The sequence below is a fragment of the Pteronotus mesoamericanus genome, unplaced genomic scaffold, assembly GCF_021234165.1.
Source record: "Pteronotus mesoamericanus isolate MK-2021 breed Mesoamerican mustached bat unplaced genomic scaffold, CSHL_Meso_final contig_25, whole genome shotgun sequence".
Lineage (NCBI taxonomy): Eukaryota > Metazoa > Chordata > Mammalia > Chiroptera > Mormoopidae > Pteronotus > Pteronotus mesoamericanus.
Window position 1 is genome coordinate 23,907,567 of NW_026555105.1, and position 20,981 is coordinate 23,928,547.

Genomic DNA, 20,981 nt, shown 5'->3' on the forward strand with positions numbered 1-20,981 from the left:
GCAGTATGCTGCCAGCACCCACCTAAAACCACCCTTCCTGTGCCTTTGGGGGGATGCCAGGCCTGAAAGTCCAGAACCTGCTATAGTCCTACAGCGTGAAATGTCAGTTCCTAAGCCCTGGTATTCGCTGCCTTTTTGCCTTGTAAAATGGCAAGCGAGTAAGGGGTCTGAAATTGTGGTGACCTTTCAAACAGACAACTTTCCCAATACAGGATGGAAACTTTTGGCTTAAAATACTGGTCCATGTTGGCTCTAGCAGCTGGATCTTCCACTTTCAGAACACCTCCCGCTCCAGACTCCCTAGGGGATCGTCTAACCAGCTTTCCTTCCAAGGGCCCACTGGGCCCAGTCCTCACTGGCAGGCTGGTTGGGTGCATGTGGTTGATATTATCCAGCTAAAGACTGAATTACTTGCAGTCTCTTGGGAATATGATGCATTGGACATTTTACTCAGAGCTAACAAGCAGGGGTTCTAGGGAGGTGTTCTCTCACTCACCATGTACACCTGCCTACTTGGATTTGCATATTTTTTCTTGTGATGTTTCACCCATTTAACTGATGTCTGCCTTCCCCACTGAGGCCCTCAGAGGGTCACAGGTACATCTGAGGAGACTGACAAAGTGAAAATTCGAGCTTGTGATTACTGTTTGGTTCCCAAGACTAATCGCGCGAATTTTAAGTCAACGACCTCTCCTCTACCCCTCCAGAGTCCTTTGGTCAGACTACAAGTCCCAAGGGACAGCAGCCATCTATTAAAGAGACAGTTAAGTTGAAACTAGAAAGGTGAATGAACACCCACTCTATTCTGTCGTGGGCCTTTAGTATTTGAAAGATTTTAGAAAAAAAAAAAGTAGTTCTTTATAGGTTGTAAGCTAAAGAGGGACAGTTTGCACAGTTTGGACAAAATAGAAGTACTCTTACCAATAAATATGTCTCAAAATGACAAATAAATTTCTCCCCATTTGACGGCTCCGGATCCCAGCGAGAGGTGACGGGCACAGGCACAACGAGCCATGTACAGAGTGTAAACAGTAAGGCCCTTGGGGACGTCGTAATGAGGGGCAGGGCCAGGTGAAGCGGTGCGCATGGAGTTCCGCCAGGGGAGAGTGGGTCCACGGGTAAATTCAACAGGCATGTAAAACACCGTCCAATCGGCCACCAAAGCTGCGGGTGGCTGTGACAGGTCCTCAAGGTTCCTCCCGTTGGCAGTTAGGCGAAACGGTGTTCATTGAACAGTCCTGGTCCCAATGACTTTTCCCTAGGGAGGCAAGTGGCGCAGCCGTGCTGGGCCTCCGCGCCCCTTTCTCCCGAAGGGAGGGACCGGCCTGCCTGGCCACACTTGCGGCTGTCTGTCCAGGGTTCAAGGCATGAGTGGGGCAGTGTTTCTCAGACAGATTTGGAGCAAATGGCTCCGCGGGCTCCACAACCGCTCCTTCTGAAAGGAGGAGCTTGGGCAACTGTAGCCACGTAGGGCCCATAAAATTCTACCCTTCCAGGGCACCACCCCCGCCTCAGTTTTGAGTCCCTGACCTTCATGGGTCTTGAAAACAGCCAGCCTCCCTCCCCACATCCTCGCCCTCACCCCAGCTTGTCCGCCTCGCCAGCACACCCCAACCCCCGGCCTAGCTGGGGGATGCCTTAAATATCAGTCTCCCGGAGGTTGCTGTCGTCTGCCAGTTCGTAGGCCTGACAGGTGGCGCCCTCCGCGCCATCGTGGGGGACGCCAAGGGACACAGCCTCCACCTCCGAGCGCAGGGCGCTCGTGGCCTCAGTGCGTGGAGCGCTCCCGGCGCGGATCTTGTGCGACAGGCTGGAGACTTTCGCTCGCAGATGGGTGGTGGGTCTCCGGAAGGGCCCAGGCAGCCTCCACTCGAGAAAAGCGCAGGGCTGCTTTCCGCAGCCGGCGGCGGGAGCCTGCACCTCAGGCATGCCTGGGGAGTCTGAGGCTGAGAGCTCGGTGAGGGCCAAGGGGGCTCCGGGGAGCGCGGCACCCGGGCCGGGGACGCAGTCGGGGCGTGGCCCGCTGGTCGAGGCCCGCCAGTGGTGACCGTAGACGCGCCAGAGGGGGCGCCGGCGCCGGCGACGCCGGCACTGGCAGCGCAGGAGACGCAGGAAGGCGCGCTTGAACTCGCGACTGGAGCAGGGGTAGATGAGCGGGTTTACGCAGCTGTTGAAGTAGCCGAGCCAGAAGATTACCTTGAAGACGCCTTCCGAGGGCTTCAGCTGCGGGAACAGGGAACCTGCAGGGAGCAGAGACCCAGGTGGGTTAGAGAGACAGCCCGGGAGGAAGGAGGCTCAGGAAGTCCCTGGGCGCCAAGGGGCAACCCTCCCCGCGACCTCCAGGGGCCCTGGCTGAATGATCAACTAGGGATTCTCACGGTATCCCTCCCAAATGGGTCCCTGATATAATTCGAGGGGGTCCATGAACTTGGATGGGGAAAAAGAGTCATTTTCAGTTTTTCTCACAACTACCTGAAATTGAGCATTTCCCTCCATGACCGGGGTAGGCAACAAACCGAAGTAGAATTGGGCAAAACTATATGAATTAGTTTTTATAGCTCAAAACTGGTGCAACACTGGCAGTTTCCTAAGGCTCAACCTAATATTAGCTGGTCCTGCAGATTTTTTTCTATCACTTACAGTTGTTGCAGTTGTTTTGAAATATTGGCTCTGCTCCTCACTATTTGGAGATGATGGCCATTGGAAAGCACCTCTAGATCTTATTTCATGTCTTAACATAGAAGCACATTTATTACCACGTCACAAATTTCATTTAAAAATATTTTGGCAAGGGGTTCCATACAATCAGTTTTACTTGCAGTCCTTCGTATTTTATTTAGTGCATTTGAAAGCGTGACTCAGAGAAGAGCTCTTGAATAGTTCCCAGCGCAAAAAGGATGAGAACCCCTGACAGTGTGGAGCAAGGCTTTCCTCATACCAGGCACCGCGCTGAGCTCCCATCAAACGTCGCCCTGCTCCCTTGTGAGTGATGTGGATCAAATAGCATTGGTACGCGGGTGTGGTGGTGCTCAACCTGTGGGGTGGGGACCTGTCGGGGGTCTCAGAGAATGGGCAGGAACCAGCCAGGGTAGTCAGGGCCGCGGGCGTGGGAGTGGAAAGGACGGATGGGCAAGAGAGTACCAAGCCTGGGGCCTGGGACTGTCACTTCGGATCCACTCAGAAAATGTCACTGGAACAGAAGAGCCTTAGATTCTGGGAAGTTTGGCTTTTATTTTGTGGTCAGAAGCCATGGATATTTTTAATCAGGTGAGAGATATGGCCTGCAATTAAATTTCCAGAAACAATGGCCATGGCTGTTGGAATTCAGGACAGCGGCGCTGTCTCAGTGGGAGCAGTCAAGGAAGGCTTCTGTGATGGCTTTGGGGGAGCAGCGCCAGGCAGGACAGGGTGGGGGCACTGGGGTCTGAGCTGTGACAGGAAGACCTTCCTATAAACCTCTCCTCTGGCATCTCCACCATGGACCCGAAGAGTCATGTCTCCAAAAAGTACCTGACAAAATGCAAAGGCATGATCCAGGAAGCGAAGGCCACTGTCTCAGCCTTACTCATCCTCAGTGGCAGCAGGAGTAGAGGGTAGGTGGCAGGAGTGTCCCATTGCGGCAGAAGCTGCTGGCGCCCAAGAGGCTGAGCAGACCAGGAGTAGGTGTCCTTGACAAATCATGGCGCCTGCTCTCTCTTTCCCTTCCCCCAAAAGAAATAAGAGCAGGGTCCCCTACTGAGGGGGCTGAGGCACCATGCCCCCGTCTTGAACCTGGGGCCCTTGCCTAGCACACACTTCTCACCATACAGAGGATTCCAGGCGTGAAGAGACACTGTGGAGGGAGGGAAAGTTCCCGAGCATTGTGCGGCACAGGCCTTTCAAACCATGGTCACAGAACCCTGAGCAAGTTATTTGACTAGCTAAGTCTCACTATCTTTTTCGGTCAAATACAGACAATATTATTTCCCTGGCACGGGTTTTGTGAAGATTCCTAAATTTCAGGGCCTAGAACTTAAGTTCTTAATAAATACTGCTGTTATTCACTCTTCTCCCTGTTTCTGCGGCTTTTGAGAGAGGAGACCGTGGGCCTGGAAGGGACTCATTTCCCAACTCTGGAGAGTGGCCAGAAACAGACGCCTGGACCAGGGAGGTTTGGGGGAGGCTGGCACATCCACCAGGGTGTGTTGAGGAGATGATAACCCCTGGGAGAGGAGTTGGGTTGTTGTCCCTGGAATGTAGGGTCCACTGGGGTTGACCTCAACCTCCAGAAAAGAAGCCCTCCGAACAGCATCCCTCAATGGTTGCAAAGTAAGGCAGAGTGCTGAAAATAACTGTCTGACTCAGGCCACAGTTTTTTATATTTAGCCCAGGATGACAAATCAGCGGACTATGCTTTCAGTGACAAGCCTGAAGCCGGCCAAAGGGCATTGATAACAATGTGGTTTTGATTTGGATTGGTGGGTGACATGGCACATCTTATGACCTGGGCCTGGTTGTAACCATCAGTATTCTAATTTATTCTCAACCAACCTGTGTGGAAGCCTGCTGCCTGCTGGGATTTCCATACACACATGGAGCTGGCATTCAACCAGCCTTTCAACCCTCCAATTTTCCTACTGTGTCCTGCTGATGTTCTGTCTTACTTGGGGCTCTCCCAGAAGCAGACTCTGAGATAAGAATTCAAATTCAAGTTGTTAATTAGAAAGGTAAATGAAACACCAGTAGTGGAGTGGGAAAAAGAGATAAGGAAGAGAAGAAAGCTGATAAAAGGTGTTATGGAATTTCTTGAGATTCTGGAAGACAGTAGAGAATGGGAACCTTGGAGTTATTTCCCACCCCCATCCTGTGGGGTGAGGAAGGTGGGGTACCTATACACCCACTCCCATAAGTCATTGGTTGATTTTCCACGCCTCCTTCCTGCTGTGTGGGTGGACAGGGAGGATTTTGGTGGGCAGAGAGGGCCCCTGGGCAGAGAGACAAAGGAGGTGCTTGGACGGAAGTTAGCCCACTAGTGCACTGAAGGTCTGGGGGGGGGTGGTGAGGCACCAACAGCATCTGCCACAACTTTATTTGTTCTCTGCCCACTGTACACAGACATCTTGCCTGGAAAATACAGACATTTGTGCTTTGGGCTTCAGCTTCCACAAGCAGTATTTCCCAAGAGACGTTTCTTGTTCCCTTCATAGATGGCAGTTCTGAGTCTCACAACTAGGTCTGCTTAGAGTGCTACATGTAGTCTCCCCTGTGCCTCCCTGCACTCTGCCTCAGTCTCCCTGCCCCCCTCCCCAACCCCTTTTCTCATCGGCGTACAGCCTCTTGCAAGGACCTCTGGGCCAGACAGGGCCATGGGCAGGCACTTCCCTTTGCTTTGCGTGTCACAGATGAGGTGAAGAACTGTCCTGAGACTCCTGAGCATGGGCACTTGGCTTATAGGCATGTCCCTACCATGCTACTCTGCTGTGGGGGTATCAGCAGACAAGCTCCTTCTCAGCCACTCTCAGCTTCCTCCTCCCCCAGCCACTCCAAGTTATGGCTACTTGGGTCGACCAGCTGTCCTACCTGCCTTGCCTCCTCATCCCTCCCCAGCTGCCCAGCACACACGTTTGCCAGCTCCTGTAGCTCAGATGCAGGAAAGCCTCAATGGGAAGCTATGAGCTCTGAGACAAGGCTATTCTCTCTCTGTACCTGGCAGTCCCCTTTTCTGCCCTGGGCTGGCTCCCTCTCCCACTGCCACTTTGCCCACAGCCTTTCTTGTAGGCATGAAGACCAGCCGTGCTACGTAATCTTGGCAGCCAGCAATGGAACCAGAGGCTCTCATGGGATGCCGTCCCCCACCTTCCCACCTCTCCGTCCAGGAGCCCAGAATCACCTCCCTGCTCTCCTTTCTCTTGTGGTTCCTGCTTCTCTCTGCAGTCTGACTTTTGTGCTTATGCGCATCAGATAAGTGGCCACACTGACTTCCCTCTGGCCACAGTGGGCACCTCAGTTGTGCCTTTGGGCTTTTGCACATGATCATTCTGGATGCCCTTCCACTTTCCTTTACCTGGTGGTGCCACCTCTGTGGCACTGCCTCCTGGAAGCCTTCCTCACACCACCCCCTCCCATGAGAGCAGAGTTAGTTGTACTCTCCCCTCCGCCGGCATATCTACTCACTTCTAAGTTTCCTGTCTCTCTTAGCTTTAAATGGTAAGCTCTTCACAGCATGCTTGGCCCATCATGGGTGCACCATACATTCTGACCCCTCTTTCTATTGCATCCTGCGTCCCATCATCGCCAACTCCTACGGGTCCCAGAATCCCCCCATTGTGCGCCATCCCCTGTAATCACCCTGGTCCCAGCTACCATCAGTCCCAGCTCTTCCTTATTCCCGCACCAGCTCCTTTGACCCTTGGCTCCTATACAAGCCTTGTGGCCACCCCTTCTCCAGAGCATTTGACTTCACCTCCTGTTTCATGGAGAAAACAGAAGCCAAAGAAGTTGGAGACTCACTCAAACCTTCCTCTCTTCTTCCTTGTAAGAAAGGAGTTCTTCCCCTGCCAAGGCCCATGCCCTAGTTGTGTTTGGTGCCCTCGAGCCATCAGTCACCTGTGAGCTTGTTTCTGTCACAGCTGTGCCCTCAGTCTCTCCACCCTTTCCATCCACACCTGCTGTCTCCTCTTCCATACCTGCTTTTAACTCGACTGCTTTGCCCCACAGCCCCAACCCACACAGGCCCCCAACCTGAAGACACTTCTCCTGTACATTCTGGACACATCACCTCACTGTGGTTTCCAGGGTGCCGCTCTCTTGGATTTTTTACTCTGTGTCAATTTCCTCCGCCGCTTCTTCTCCATGTCCCCACTGCTAGATGTAGGAGTGCCCTTATAAGAAGAGTCTTGTAAAGGCAGTAAGGTCTTCCTCACTTCCCATTTAAAATTGCAATGTCCTCCCCCTACCCCCCTGCTCCCCATTCTGCTCAACGGGCTCTACTGCTGTTCACAGCACTCACCACCTTCTCCTGATCTATGTGAGGTATTCTTCACTGTGGCCATCATTTCCTCCCCACACTCCCTGGGCCAGGATTTGTGTTTGCCTTCCTGGCGCTGTCCTCCTATCACCCGCAAGACCTCATGAGCACACCGAGGATACAGTAGGTACTCAACACTTGCTGAGTTTGCCGAACGAGCCCCTCTTCTCTACTCTTACGTGTCCAACTGGCCACCACATCCAGTACATTCAACTTTGTCTCCAGTAGAGTCCCTCCCGTCACATCATTCCTGAAGCCTTTGCTGAGTCTGGCATCTCATTTTGTTTGCAAGCCACCCTTGGTCCCCTGTCCTCTCCACTTCCCACACAGACGCTGGAGGCTTTTTCTTAAAAAAAGAAGAAAAAAAAAAAAAAGAAATGGCTTTTCTCTTTTCCCCTCTGAAACTGTAAGTGGCTTCCAGTAGCTCTGAGGAATAAGTCCAAACTTTCTTGTGTTGCATCCAAGGCTTTTTAGGACCCAATGCTGTCTTCACCTTAACTCCCTCCAAATTAGGCCACATGAAGCCACAAGCAGGTCTTCTCACAGCGCCGGCCCCCTTCTGCCTTCCTGTTTAATCCCTACTGCTCCCACGGTGCTTTCTGCTTCCTCCCTCCCCCGCCCCCCCAGCTTTGGGTCAGGCATCCTCCTTGACCAAGCCTGGGTTAGGTACCTTTTCATGAATGCATCTACTTTAATTAATAAAGTATACGATTGCTCTATCGGTTCCACTAGACTTCAGCTTTCTTGAAGGCAGGGATGGGATTAATTGTTCTTCTCATCCCAGCCTGGGCCGGAGCATGGGCTATAAAATATTTGCTGAATGAATGAATAAGTGCTGTTTGGGTTGGTGGCCTCTGAAGTGAGAAGGAAGGAAATGGGAGCTAATGCTTTTTCGTGTTCAGCACCTACAAGGCTCCATGGGGGGCCCTGTGTGTACTTCCCATTTCATTTTCATGGCACTGCCATCCCACTCTGCAGAAAGGTTTAGTTATCTCCAGAGGGCAAGGGGCAGGGTCAAGCTTGAACTTGAGTCAGTCTAGCCCTAAAGTCCTTGGCCTTCCTGTAGCATCATATTAAGATAGAAATAGAACTTTGGTCTTCCAGGGATCCCGGTGGTTAGGAGCCACACACACGTGCTTTATTCCTCTGGTAGCTGCCCCAGCCCCAGCCGTGGGCTTTCGCATGCTGGCCAGGCCAGGATGGCCCTCCTCTCTCCATAGCAGGTGGCTTCCCCGGCTTCAGACTTGGCCCTAGAACTACCTTCTCAAGGAGTGTTTCTCTGATTAACCCCACTCCCCTGAGCATCTGGGGAGGTAGTAGTAGTTTCTGGACTGTGTATTCTTTGAGCACATCTTCTGCCTCCAGCAGGCTAGGTGGCACTTACTGGCCTTCTGCAGGGCCTCAGGGTGCTTCGTGGGGCCTGCCACATTGGATTTGGCTACTGCGCATGCGTATCTACCCAGAATACTCATTAAGGCTGGTCTGTTGCCTGTTTGTAGGACCTGCATCTCAGGAGAGAACCAAACAGACCCCCACCTCCTAAGAGGAGCACCAAGCTCCCTGCCTATGTTCTTCCCCTCCTTCAAGTCTTTGTTCAAAAGTCACCTCTAAGGTTCAAAGTAGATGCTGTTGGTGCTCTGCCCAGGCCCCCGGCCTCCAGCTCCTGTGAATGTTGGCTGTTAGGGCTCACAGTGGCCTCTTTTCTGAAGAACTGCCCTCAACCAATGGGAGCTGCCTCAACTGGGAGACGACACCTCTCCACCAAGGAGCAGCTCACAGCCAGGGCTATCGGCTGATGTGGGACAGAAAAGGCCAGATCCCTTGTCTCCAGGTGGTACAGTTCTGTGCTGTTGATCTTGCTCCAGGGCTCTGGTGGGACCAGGCTGATGCCAGATTTTGAGACCATAGCCTGGGTTAGCCCTTTCCTGCCCTAGCATACTTCCCTCCCTGCCTCGCAGGTGCTTCCTGAGAGCTGCCCTCAGTCCATCACTTGCAAAAGAACCCCTGTCTCAGGCTCTGCATCTACAAACGGGACCCAAGGCACTCAAGGCCAGTTCTTCAAGCCATTTTGCTTGCTTCCCAACCTACAATGGTGGGATTATGCCTTCATCACAGTACCAATTCTGCCTACAGCTGGGAAAGGCAGGGCACGAGTGTGCAGTCTGTGTCCACTTCTCCCTACTCAACAGGCATTTTGAAGCAGGGCAGCGGCCGAATTTACCTGCCAGTAAGGAGCAGTGGTAAGGATGCAGGAAGGAAGTGGTTGCTTCACTCTGCTCCTTGACTCTATTCTCTCAGGTGAATCTCCATCAAGCTTGCTCCCACCTGCCTTCCCCTACTCCCTCTATTGGGATTCCTTTGTCAGGAGTCTAATCTAATGTGCAGGGCGGGCAGGCATTGCTGGTCAGAAGTGGCAGGGCCTCTCCTGTATTAGCAGGTAAGCCTACTCGCTGGCATGTTGTCTGGGCCAGTTTGGCCTACAGATTGTTGGGGAAACTAGGAAAGCAGCCTGTGAGGTTGGGCCCGGGGGAGGTGAGTATTTACAGCCTGGGTCATCACAGTCTAGTCCCCTCTTCTAAGAAATGGGAATGGCTTATGGTGACCAATGTGGCCAAGCCTCACTGAGGAGTGACAGCTCTGAAGCCAAGGGGCGGACTGTGTGATTAACAGCATTGTTTTGGCCCCGCCAGAAGGGAACTTGTTCTTTCTTGGCAGAAAGTCAGAATTCACAGCCAGCCTTATTCAAAACTTACAGCCAACTATGAAATATCAGGCCACATCAGCCTTCCCCCCCCTCCTATTCCCTCCGTCATTAGTGGGGCGTGAGGGGCAGTTCCTAGAGGCACAGAGGCTGACTGGTGGAGCCCAAGGGAGGAAGATGAGACACAGGCCTGTCCTGAGTCCTACTCTGGGCCTCACACATTTCCCTTCAATCCTTTTCCCGCCCCTTTCCACCTTCCCTCTTTTCTCCCCCAACTTTCTACTCATTGTTTCCATTTCTTAACTCATTATTTCCTGATCTGTGGCCTTGGAGTGGCCATACCCCAAGCTCTGAGTGCCCAAGGCTGAACTCCCTGCCAACGGGCTCCTGTGCTCAGCTGAGCTGGACCTGATCAGAGCGTGAGCCTTGCAGCTCTGGGACTGCACTGATAAATGCTCCTGGGCCTGAGCAGACCAGTGCTTATGCCGGAGGAGAGAAGATCCCCAGGCAGTGGCCACTCTGTCTGGGAGTCCCAGCACTCAACTGCCAGGCATTGCCTATGGGGCCCTAGTACCGGCTCTCAGAGGCCCAGGAAACCTGTTGGGCTGGGTCACCACCCGCAAAGCAAGGGCAAACAAATCCCCCAGCATTCGCAGGAGAGCTTTTTGGGGGGAATATAGCTCATGAAGCAAAGGTTCAGGTGGGGCCAGGCAGAGACTTTCCCTTGAGGGATGGGCTCAAGAGCTCTGGGGGTCTTCTGGGGTCTGTGAGAAGATCAGGTCACACAGGAAGTGACTCTGTCCTATGGCAATGCTCAGGACCCCGTTGTGGCCAGGATCTGAGGCAAGAGGGAGCATGAAACTGAGCCTGGGGGATGAGTGGAGGGGCTGAGAAGTTCAGTGAGATTTAAAGCTTAAAATATGGCTGCCAACTGACCTGAACCCTGGCCCCAGCCTGACCTCTGACCCTGGCAGGAAGCAACAGGGACTCTGGAGCCAGAGGGCTTGGGTTTCAGTCCAAGTTCTGACATTTAGGATTAAGATTAATATAAAAATAGGCCCTGGCTGGGTAGCTCAGTTGGTTAGAGCATTGTTCTGATAGGCCAAAGTTGCAGGTTCAATTTCTGGTCAGGGCACATACAAGAATCAACCAATGAATAAATAAGTGGGACAACAAAAAACAATCAAAGTTTCTCTTTCAAAAAAAAAATCAATAAATTAAAAGAAAGACTACTATCAAAATATTTTTAAAAGAAGTAAGTAGCACAGGATATTCTTGCCAAGTCTGTAAAAAGGAGGGAAGATTACAGTGAGAAGATGGGGACGGAGTGAGGGTGAAGGAGCCCCGGAGTTGAGGGTGAATCATTTTTAAGGGAAGCTCGGGATACATCTACATGCTGTGTGTGTGGGCAGAGGAGAGGTGGAAAACAGTGAGGGCTGAACAGGAACAAATAGAGATCCCTTAGGACAGAAAGGTGTTGAGAGAGACTTAGGGCCAAAAGGGAACGTGTAGGACTTCCAGGGACACCCTGAGTCTGCCCTGAGGAGGAAGTCTGCCTATGGAAAATGTGATTTTTCTTTAGCTAGGGCTCAGCTAGACACTGGTTTGCCCTGGCTCACAAGAACTGATTGTTAAAATTTGAGGAACTTGGCAAGCCACCTGATGTCTCTTCGGGAGCTTGAAATTGATCACAGTGGGAATATTTACACCATGGAAATGGGCAGGTGCTACACATTAGCCCCCATTCGAGAGCCAGTTGTTAAATATTTACTAGCACACTAGCGTGTTCCACATGAAAGAATGGTCAGATTCAAGGTTTAGGGCTCACAGAAGTGGGTAGAGGTGAGGGAATTTGAGGTGGCAAGAAAAGATGAAGTGATGGGTCATGGAAGTAGCTGGGGAGGGAGGCCTAACTAACCAGAGGACAAAGTAAGGATAGGGAGTTGAAGGTCTAGTCAAGGTTGAGGTCCATCAGCTTTTCCTGTACAGACTCTATTTCAAATAATCAAAAAAACAAAAGCAAAAACAAAAAAACCCCCCACAAAAACAAAGAAAAATCAGGTAGTGGTGAATTCTTTTTAGAATTTTAGTGAACAACTGTACAAGGGATGACAGAATTCAGCTATCACCACTTTAAGTCCCAGTGATATAAAGAGAGCCATGGTTAATGGCTGCTAACACCAGCAGGTGAAAGGCTGGTGGGACACTTTATAATGGATGGATCAGGCGGATGGCACCTAAACTCCAGACTGATCTTAATATTACCAAAAAAAGAAAAAAAAGGCTTGCCCAAGACACTGAACCTGAATCTGATCAAACCAGTTTACAGGAAGTACAGGGAACAGAGGAACACATTAAATGGCACTATGGGGATGAAAACCCCCAGACTGTGGGCTAAGGAGAGTCTTATCAATTAAGGAGACCTAGGATGCAAATCAACCACAAGCAATGTATGTACCTTTTTTGGATCCTGATTCAAACAAACTAAAAATTTGAGGCAATAGGCAACATTTGAATACTAGGTAGATATTTAATGATGTAAACAATTATTTTTGTGTTATAATGGATTATGGTTATTTTTAAAAGTCCTTATTTTCTGAAATACATACTGAAGAATTTATAGATGAACTTATATGATGTCTGGATTTTCTTCAAAATAATCTGCAGTGCAGGAAAGTAGGTTGGGGTCAAGATGAACCAAGACTGGCCTTGGACTGACAGCTGTTGTAGCTGGGGCCCAGGTCTCAGGGAGTCGTCATACTGTTCTGACTACTTAGTATGTGTTTGAAACTATCCATGATTTAAAAAATGGGAAAAACCCTAACCCTAGATCATTTCTTATTCATAGTAAGCACTCAGTAAATGTTAGCTGCTTTGTTTAAACAATTTTTTTTTAGGTTACATAAATGGGGGCCCATCCCCAATGCACCACTAGTAAGGATGGTTGGCTTTATCTAGAGGGCTTAACCCTAAGTGCAGTAAGCCAGTCACAGGAGGACTGCTTGATTCTACTTAAATGAGGAATCTGAAATACAGGCATACCTCAGAGACATTGTGGGTTTGGTTCCAGAACACTGCAATAAAACGAGATGTGATCTTTATGCTGGTGGAGGGTCTTGCCTTCAATTTGTAAAAACCACAACGTCTGTGAAGCACAAAGGCGAAGCACTATAAAATGAGGTATGCCTGAAGTCAAATTCATAGAATCTAAGAGGGGCTGGGAGGAGGAGAAGAGGGGAATTGCTCATCAATAAGCATAAAGTTTCACTTAAACAAAACAAGTAAGTTCTAGAGATCTGCTGTACAACATCATGCCTAGTTAACAATACTGTGTTGGACACTTAAAAATTTGTTGAGAGATTTCATTTTCCGTTCTTAACACAATAAAATAAAATAAAAAAATAAGGAGGGCTGTGCTTTGTCGTTTAGATTCTTGTCATTGCAGGATGTGAAGAGGCCATAGGTCCTGTCACTTCCTCCCTCTATGCACAGTGACTGAGCACCTACTGTGTGCCAGATGCCACCAGGCACAGATAGGAGATATAATTCCAGCCCCTTCTTCAAGCTTTTGGGACAAGGGAGAGAATAGAATAGGCATTACTGAGGACCTGAAGCACCCCATATCTCTCCCCTTGTCTGTAGACCCCTACCTGAGACCCCTGCATGACCACAGGGAGCCTGTGGAGATCGGTCCTTTGGCAGTTGGCCAGCACTCTGCAGACACATGCTGAATCTACCCTTCAAAGCTGGCTGTCAAAGTGTGCTTTCAGTATGGACACCAACTCCTCAGCATGGCTCACAGCCTCCTCTTGCCTCCTCCCACTTTCTTTCTCTTCATTAAGGAATAAGTTTGTAAAGTGCATACATCTTAACAATATGGCTTGATGACTTTGCATATGCTTATATCAATGTAGTTATCGCCCAGATCAAGAAAGAATATTTTTGACCCTTTGGAATCTTTCTTTTCACTCTCTTCCAGTTAATACCACCCACCTCTCTCTCTCTCTTACACATGTAACCACCATCCTGATTTTTTATCACCATTGATGAGCTTTGCCTGTTTTTGAATGTCACATATATAGAGTCATATAATACGTTAGCTTTTAATTTCAGACCTGGTTTATTTTGCCCAGTATAGTGTCCATGAAACTCATCCATGTTGCTGTGGCCATAAGGTTTGTTATTTTCCTAGGTGTACAATAAGTAGTCCACTCAATGAATACACCTTGATTTATTTATCTATTTGGTTTATGACATCTTGCTTTACCTCATGACCTGTATTCTCATAGATTCTACATGCCAGGTCTCCCAAACCACAGGGTGACCCACAAATACCTCCACTCTTCTATGCCTACATATGTACAGTTTTCTCTGCCCTCACACTTGATGGTATGTGTAAGAATATTGACAGTGAACTGTGATAAAGGTATGGCAGAGTGTTTGGAGCACAAAGGAGCACCTAACTAAGTCTGGAGGTGGTCAGGGAGGCACCTGCAATATCATGGGACCTAGGCTGACAGTACAGGAGGGAGCCCCACGTATGGCTCACACATGGCTAGAGTCCCCGTGTGTCCCAGGACTTCCCATATGAGAGCCTCCTGGTAGTTTACATACCTGGAGGCATATCTGGGAGGAGCCATGGGCTCTGAGTCTCTGAGTTTGCTTTGTGTGACTGCCACATTCTGCACATTCAGAAGCTGACTAGGAGACCAGTGAGGCTCGATGACCTGCCCAAAAAAGGGAGCTGAAAGTGCAAGCCGGGCATCTGTCTGTGGCCGCTAGGAATGACAGGGGGCAGAACTGTGTGTGTGTGTGTGTGTGTGTGTGTGTGTAGATGGGCCCACCTCTGAGCCCGGCTGGGGGTACTCGCCGGGCAGGTCAAAGTCAGACAGGGAGGTGCTGGGGCCATGAGACCATCAGCAGAAATGGGGCCTCTGGAGGCACCTGGGAGAGGAAGGGAGCTCTCTGCACAAGGGTACGTGCCTGCCTGGGGCCGTGCTCCTGCAGTCCCTCTGTCCCCCTCTTTCTTGCCTGCAGGGAGGGTGGCTGGCATTTCTATACCAAAAGGCTGCGGGCGAGAGGACCCTTGCACTAAATGTCATGGGCAGAAGCTTTCATCAGATGTGTTTCCTGTCGTCTGCACCCCTGCCATGCCCCACTTTTGGGGGCTCCTCCATGGAAGCCCACAGGCAGCAGGTCCTACCTGCTACCCCTCCCCATACGCACTCTGCAAGTTTGGGCTCTTCTGGACATTGAGCTAAAGGATCCTTGTAAGAAGGGACCTTTACATCATGTCGTGTGATTTTCTCGGGCACTCAGTCCTGCTCCCGCTTGCTGGGGTGCGGGCAGGAGGCACATATCTGTCATGGGCAGGGCTGCCAAGAACCCCTCCTCCCAGGACTGGTGACCATATACTCCATTGTCCAGAGTTTCATCTCTGAGAGTGAAAGGGGACACTGCTAGTAGTCAACATGTATAACCCTGTGGGTCAACATGCACAACCAGGACTGTCCTGGGCCAACTGGGATGTGCAGTCGCTCTACACGGAGCAGGCAGCACAGCTGGGCATCGGCATGGACGTCCAGGTGGGTGGGCGCCCTCTCACGGGAGTGAGTGGTATTTCTCATGTCCTTATGTAGCTCCCCAGGTGTCCTGGAAAGGCAGGTGCTGCCCTTTTTGGGCTTGCTGCCCGAAGTCACATGGTCAGACATGTGATGTCTCAAGTTCATGGAGCTGACCCTCTGACTGCCTGCCACATGCCCTACAGTCGCTCCCTACAGGGAAAGGGGGCAGCTTGCAGTGTGGGGGATGACCCCTAGCCCTTCTTTGGGCCCCTCAAGACTTTAGATGCCTGGTGTATGTGCCCCAATCTCTCCTGGCCATTGACCTGGGCCCTCAGAGTCCCCATGGTTCAGGACACCCCTGCAGTACCTCTCTCTGCTGCTGCTCTGGCCTGAACCACAGCATTCCAGGTTTATAGATGGCAGTCAACCATCTCCTGTGCCAAGGTCCCTCTGGGACCCCAGGTTCCCTTCCTAAGGCCCTCAGTGCTCTCTGGGCTGCTGGGGCCACTCACTGGCTATGTCACTACTGCAGCTGTGCCTGCAGCTTCCACTTGGTCTTGGGTCTGGAGGTGTGGGTGAGGAGCATCCCGGGTCTGTTTCACAACCCCTGGGTTATGGCCCTACTAAATGCCTTTGTTCCCATGGCCTGTAGCCCTTGCTGGCAACCACTGATCTTTCTTAACCCCTTCATCTCTGCTGCTCCTCATACCCGGTGTAGGGACCTGAGCCTGGGAGCTGAAAGGGGTCACTCCTGGCTTCCTGCTTCTCTGCCTCCTCCCGATGTCTTCAAAGTGGGAGCTCCCCCAGGCCCTGTCCCCAGACTCTCCCTTTTCTTTGCTCCCCCCATCCTCTTTCTGGGAGGCTGTACCCCACACTCCGGCTTCTGCAACCGCTTCCATCCTTGCCCCCTTTACCTCAGTTCCCAATGCCCTCTGCCCCTACCACAAACTGGCACCTCCTGCCAAGATGCTACCTTGGATGCCATATCCCCGCCCCCACCCAAAGCTGCTGCTCAGAATGCTCCCTGTTCCTTCAATGGTGCCTACTTGCCCCCAGGCCTGGGCCCAGTGCTGGGAAGTGTCAGATCCTCCTGGCCCTGTCCCTCCTGCATAGCCCTCAGGCCACCCTTTTCCCTAACTCAGGCTCTGTCCTGTTCTCTCTGTCGACCTGCCCTCTGAACCGCATCATGGCAATTGGAATATTCTGTGTCCTTGCTTGGCCTCTGTCCTGTTTGTTTGCTATTGCCAGAATCCACCCAGTTCAGCCCCACCAGCAGCCGTGGGCTCTGCTCTGGGACTCAGTGAGGTGCCCAGGGAGGCCGGGCACAGCACGGACCAGTAGGAAGGAGGGGACAGGGATACCTGCCTCCAACCCCCTGGGTTCCCCACGCCACGTGTGAGGAGCAGCAGAGAAAGAGCAGTGTGTACCAACCGGGGGCAAAGGCCATGGAAATTTAGGAATGATTTCCTGGAAGAGGGGTCACATGATCTAGACCTCAGAAAACAGTAGCCTTTTGCAGTGTTGATTGTAACAGTGAGAAATTAGAAACACAGAACACTCAGCAGGACACTGCATCAACACACTGTGGAACGCTCTCAAACAACACCATACTGCTGCTAAAATGAGCCAGCATGGATATGGATAAAGCTCAACAACACAACTTTGGGTGTAAAAGGCAAATTGAAGATTGATACACAAGGCATGGTGTGATTTACATATATCCTAAAGACACACAAAACAGTATAGTGTTATTACAGATACAGATGTTTGTGGGAAGAATATAAATGTGTGGGAGTGATAAATACCAGATTTACCTTTCCCGAGGGAGGGAGCAAAACAGGACAGGGAAAAGGAGCTTAGTTGAGGCTGTGTGCTGTTTCTTTGAAAAGAGAGAAAAAGGGATCTGAGGCAGATATGGCAAAATGTGAACATCTGTTCAATATGGGTGATTACAGGTACATGGGCACTTGCTATATTATTTTCTTCTTATCTATGCATTATTCTGTAACTGAAAATTTTAAAAGAAGTTAAAAGGCCATAAAGGGAGGTGGCATTCTACACGCAGGTTGTTTATTTCCTGCACGGGGCTGGTGTGGACCAAGGGGCAGGGGAAGGGGAGGGCACCTGGGATGACTGGGCACAAGCCGGGCAAGGCCAGAGCAGGAGTTGGTTGGCAGGGAAAGGAGCCTGGGTATTGGGCTTGGGGGGATTCTAAATACTGGGTGGCGGTGGGTTTCTAAAGGGGGCCATTTACCTCCTCCTACCCCCCCTAACCCCCCCACCCCTACAACAGCCTCTGGATGGGTGATTGTCAAGTTGGTGATTTATTCATTTCTTATCTTGTATTGAGCATTTACTAGAAAAGCAACAGCTCACATGGCACTCACCATGGGCCACAGTTCTAGTCACACAAATCTCACTGAAATCTTATAACTCCCCTTTAGGTCGTCATTATAACCGTCACCACTGTCCCTATTTTATAGATGAGGAAACAGAGGCACAGACAAGTTCTGGGGTTTACCGGAAGTTACACAGCTAGTAAGCACTGGAGCTGGGATTTGAATCCAGGCCATCTGGTGCCAGAGCCTGTGGTCCATGCTGCTGAGGTCTATTGCTCTTCATGTGTCAGGCAGTGTGCTGGGTGCTGCGGATTCAGTGATGACCGAGCAAGCACAGCCCCGCTCTTGCAGAGCGCTTCTGGGCCAGCGGGAGAAGTCAGACACCAAACCAAGCAACGCACGGATATGATTGCGGAAGAGGGGACATTTATGCCGAGATCTAAAAGGTCGGAAGTTAGCCGGGAGGGGTTGGGGTGGGCAGGGCAGACAGAGGGAAGAGCGAATGCAAGACCATGAGAGGTACGGGCAAAGAGGAAGACCACGGGTCCGTGTTTGTCCCTGCTGTCCTGGTTCATGCCTGCGGTTCAAGCATAAATATTCCTAGTGTTTCATTTTGGTTTGGACAACAATAAATTTGAAGGTCACCCTCTCATAGGCCATGGTGGAGAGTTTGGATTTTTTTCCCAGGGCAGTGGGGAAAGCATTGAGGGGCTTTTGTAGATAGTGATGCTCTAATTTATAATTTATAAAGGTCACTCTGGCTGTGGTGTGGAGAGGGCCTGGAGCAGGACCCTTTCCTGACTCAGCTGCAGAGTGTGGAAGCAGCAGGACTGGGAAAGGCAGGGGAGGCCCCAGCTTGGGCCTGCTGAGGTTGCAGCCATGGGTGAAATGACTCAGGACAAATTTGTCCCCAGAAATGCCGTTCTTCTCTTCCCTGTGCTGACCCAGCCCCAAGGCTTCCAGGGAGGCCCTCTGGTGTGGGAGGAAGCCCCCGAGAACAGCTGCCCACCTCCCGGGACTGCAGGGACCCTTGTGGAGGACATAGGAGAGTTTTCCGGAAGGGCTGAAGGACTCAGTAAATTTAAGAAATGGCAATAGAACAACATTAACCTTCCATTTGATAATTTGCCCCTTTCCCTTCCTTCTTACACACACACAGCCCCTCCCCCAATTCCAAGAGGAGACTGCAGAAATTAGAAGCCCAGGGCATTCAGTTACCAGCTGGGGAGGGTCTCCCAGTGGGGCCAGCTTCCAAGCTGAAGGAGTGCTGGGGAAGGCGGGGGGCTTCTGGTGCCTGCTGGCAGCACATGGTGGCTGGCCAGGGCTTACTGCTCATGAATGAATCCAGGTCCACCCTCTCTGTGAGCCCACTTCTGGGAGTTGACGGATATCTGGGGGCATGTGTGTGTTCATATGTACATGAGCACATACACTATTGACCCCATGCTATGGGCAGATGGCTGCACAGGTTTCCACGACCCCTTTGTATGTAGCGGGGCCCAGAGTGTAAAACAAGCTCAGGCTTGTAGTGGCAATGAAGAAGGGGGAAGGACAGAAAAGTCAGAAGCCTGTAAAACAAATCCTGTAAGCACGAAGAGCCTCTCCTTTGTCCCCCACAAAGCGGAGCCACGCGTCTAAGAGACCAGGGAGGTTGCAAAGTCCACCTTCCATGTTCAGGTGGAGAGCCACTCTCCACCTGGGAGGCTCTCCAAGCCTGGGTGCCGAGAAGGCACAGCCACAGGCTCAGGGAAGAAGGGAAGGGGCTGGTGGGAGAGGCGTCACTCACCAAGTGGCAGGACGAAGAAGAACGGGAACCAGCAGAGCACGAAGACTCCCACGACGATGGCCAGCGTCTTGGCCGCCTTCTTCTCGCGGGAGAACTTGAGCAGGCGTACCGACAGCGAGCTGCGAAAGGTGTGGCCCTTGGCGCTGCGCATCCCCTGGCGCGCCCCGTCTGTACCTGAGGTGGCGCCGCGACAGTGGATGCGCAGCACCACGTCGGAGGCCTTGCCCCGCTCCCGCTTGACGCCTGCCTCGAGGCTACGCGTGGTGCTGCGCGCTACCACGTACACGCGGCAGTACATGACTATGATGACGGCCATGGGCAGGTAGAAGGAGCACACGGAGGAGAAGACGGCGTAGCCCACCTCCTCGGTGATGCTGCAGAAGCGCTCATCAGGGGGCACCGGCTCTTTCCAGCCCAGCAGCGGCCCCACGGACACCACGAGGGCTACGGCCCAGAGCATCGCCAGGATGGCGGCCGCCTTGCGCTCGGTCATGATCGCGGGGTACTTGAGGGAATGGCGCACGCCCACGTACCGGTCCACTGAGATGGTGCAGAGGCTGAGGATGGAGGCGGTGCAGCACAGCACGTCCACGGCGGCCCACACGTCGCAGAAGGCCCGGCCGAAGGCCCAGAAGCCCAGAACCTCCATTGTGGCCGAGAAGGGCAGCACCGTGGTGCTCAACAGCAGGTCGGCCACGGCCAGGTTCACAATGAAGTAGTTGGTGACTGTCTGCAGGTGGCGGTTGCAGGCCACCGAGAGGATGACAAGCAGGTTGCCCACCACAGCCAGGAGGATGAAGGCGGCCAGGAAGACGCCCACGCCCACGCCCTGCGCGCTCACCACCAGACCCCCGACGGCCGCCGTGCCGTTCACCTCGCCGCCCGCGCCCGCGGCCCCCGGCTCTCCGGCGGAGCTTCGGTTGTCCTCGCCACTGCCCGCGCCTACCACGCCGCCGCCGCCCGCAGCCCCCGGCACGCTGCCCACCGCCGGGCCCTCCGAAGCGGCCGGGCCTCCCGCACCGCCCCCACCACCGCCCGCACTTGGACCCGCGGTGCTGCTGTCCGGGCGGGGTCCCTCGAAACTGACGCTCAGTAGATCGCGGAAAGTCATCTCAACGCGCGGCCGTCGGGGGCCGGGCCCGGACGCAGGACAAGTGACTGTCAGGGAGGGGGGCACCGGGCATAGCCGCAGGGCTCTGGTCCAGCCCCGTGCGCCGGTACCGTCGGAGTCCTGCCCAAGTTCCCTTGACGAGGAGCGCGGCTGGTCGCGAGCGGAGCGAAGCGGCAGGGGGAGCGGCCGGGGCTCTCCGAGGCCGGCGTGGAGTCGGATGGAAGAGCCGGGTCGCGGGCGCGCCTCGCTCTCTGAGTGTGCCTAGGCGAGCGGGGAAGTGGCGGCTCCCCGCCCGGGCGGTGCAGGCGGCGGCCACTGCGGCGCTCGCGACTGGGCGCTGGGGGCGGGACGGAGGAGGGGCAGCGCCGGGAAGGAGAGGGGGCGGCCTGTGCGGGGGGAAGGTGACGCCACACTCACCAGGGGCAGGGGTTTTGCGCTCCTGGGAAACGGGCTTTCGGAGTCCGAAGGATGTGG

General features: G+C 52.7%; 1 protein-coding gene across 1 annotated transcript; it reads right to left on the reverse strand.

The window, feature by feature from the left end:
• Positions 1–816: 816 nt before the first annotated feature.
• On the reverse strand, positions 817–20,764 carry ADRA1D (adrenoceptor alpha 1D). Its single transcript, XM_054573497.1, has 2 exons — positions 19,397–20,764; positions 817–2,240 (listed from the first exon to the last, which is right to left on the reverse strand). The coding sequence occupies exons 1-2, from the start codon at positions 20,505–20,507 to the stop codon at positions 1,639–1,641; spliced, it is 1,713 nt and encodes a 570-aa protein (XP_054429472.1). The 5' UTR covers positions 20,508–20,764; the 3' UTR covers positions 817–1,638.
• Positions 20,765–20,981: the final 217 nt, after the last annotated feature.

Bases quoted from the DNA above. Each gene is read 5' to 3' on its own strand.
- ADRA1D (XM_054573497.1), bottom strand. From the start codon at position 20,507: ATGACTTTCCGCGATCTACTGAGCGTCAGTTTCGAGGGACCCCGCCCG. The intron at 2,241-19,396 runs GTGAGTGACGCC...TGCTCCCTGCAG, and splicing joins CTTCTTCGTCCTGCCACTTG to GTTCCCTGTTCCCGCAGCTG.